The following is a 1373-nucleotide window of genomic DNA, read 5'->3' on the forward strand; positions in this document are numbered from 1 at the left end:
ATATTGTAATGCTCATAAAGTTAAATTAGCGCTTTCATACATATTATAATCATCAAATTTCAAATGTGTTCAACTGACAGTTGAGTCTTTGACCCTCTTAGAACGCTCCAACAAGTTGAATTTTTAGAATATATTTTTGACCAATCCGCATGCAAGTTAAACGACACGGCTTGCCAGGCGTACCGATATTCTGTAACTTGTTTATATCTATATGCTAGAGATATTTTTAAATACACATCATTATCTGGTTGTTATATTATTGCTGTTATATATATATAAATATATGCATCTTTTCACTAGGATTCTGTGCTTTAAGGCTGGTCTGAAGGATGAAAAGGAAACTGGTAAATTCGTGTCATCTTTGGTGAGGAAGCAGCTGGGGCGTATCTATGCTGTAAAGTACGATCCTAACAGTAAGTATTTCGTATTTATATAATTAGTCTATAGACCCTCTCATCTCAGTGACTTATAGTATTTCATAAGACTACACTGGAACGATAAGCTGTAGCACTTCTTTACAAATCTACATTTCAAGTATGCCACCTGACAGTACGTCACAAATCTACATTTATTCTATGATCCCTGTCTGTACTTTATACCGATACAGTTAAAAATTATGATCGTTAACAATATCTTATGAACCTTAATTTATACGCTTTCTCTTACTGTTAAACAATCACGCCCCGTCTTTCTCTTTCTCTTTTATTCCACAGTGAATGTTCTTTACGTGGCCAGTATGTTGTCTGGACGAGGTTTTGGCAGTACCATCGGCTTACTGAATGGTGAAGTTATTGCTACCTGGCACACCGGAAGAAACCAGATGAATTTAATGACGAGAAACCAGGTGAGTTTAATCACATACATATACACGAACTCGTACAATCTTGCTCCCCTCCACCAACAATTTCTCAGAATACTTGTCTATCCCATACACCCGCATTATCCCAAAACGAAAAACAAAACCAGGATGTTCTTTAATTTTTGTCTCCTGCCATTCTTCTTTTCCAGAACAACAAAGCTATGCCCCACGACATTGCTGTTGCACCGAACGGACGTGCGGTCTACGTCACGGACATACTCAACGAAGACAACCCACTATTCAAACTCCAGTATTAATGAATGACGCCATTTTAATTTTGGGGTTAATTCATCATTGGTTGGATTTAGTTACTAATTAGATTACTATTAATTTAGAAGTTAATTATAGTTCTGATCTCTACCTGTACCTTATCGGGTGAGAGAAAGAGAAGTAATAATGGCAGTGATGGGGAAACAATATAAATAAAGAAATAAAAATGTCTATCTTTTGCAATGCATAGGATACACACACACACACACACACACACACACACACACACACACACACACACACA

General features: G+C 36.6%; 1 protein-coding gene across 1 annotated transcript in view; it reads left to right on the top strand.

Moving 5' to 3' along the window:
• Positions 1–1367, top strand: part of LOC106875056 (peptidyl-alpha-hydroxyglycine alpha-amidating lyase 2) — a 20157-nt gene extending 18790 nt beyond the window's left edge. Inside the window, exons 8-10 of the mRNA XM_014923019.2 lie at positions 301–413; positions 714–844; positions 1009–1367. Of these exons, the coding sequence (XP_014778505.1) occupies positions 301–413; positions 714–844; positions 1009–1116 (352 nt within the window). The 3' untranslated portion in view covers positions 1117–1367. The remainder of the gene's footprint in view (positions 1–300; positions 414–713; positions 845–1008) is intronic.
• The last annotated feature ends 6 nt before the right edge of the window (positions 1368–1373 follow it).

The sequence above is a fragment of the Octopus bimaculoides genome, chromosome 15 (assembly GCF_001194135.2).
Source record: "Octopus bimaculoides isolate UCB-OBI-ISO-001 chromosome 15, ASM119413v2, whole genome shotgun sequence".
In the NCBI taxonomy this organism is placed as follows: Eukaryota; Metazoa; Mollusca; class Cephalopoda; order Octopoda; family Octopodidae; genus Octopus; species Octopus bimaculoides.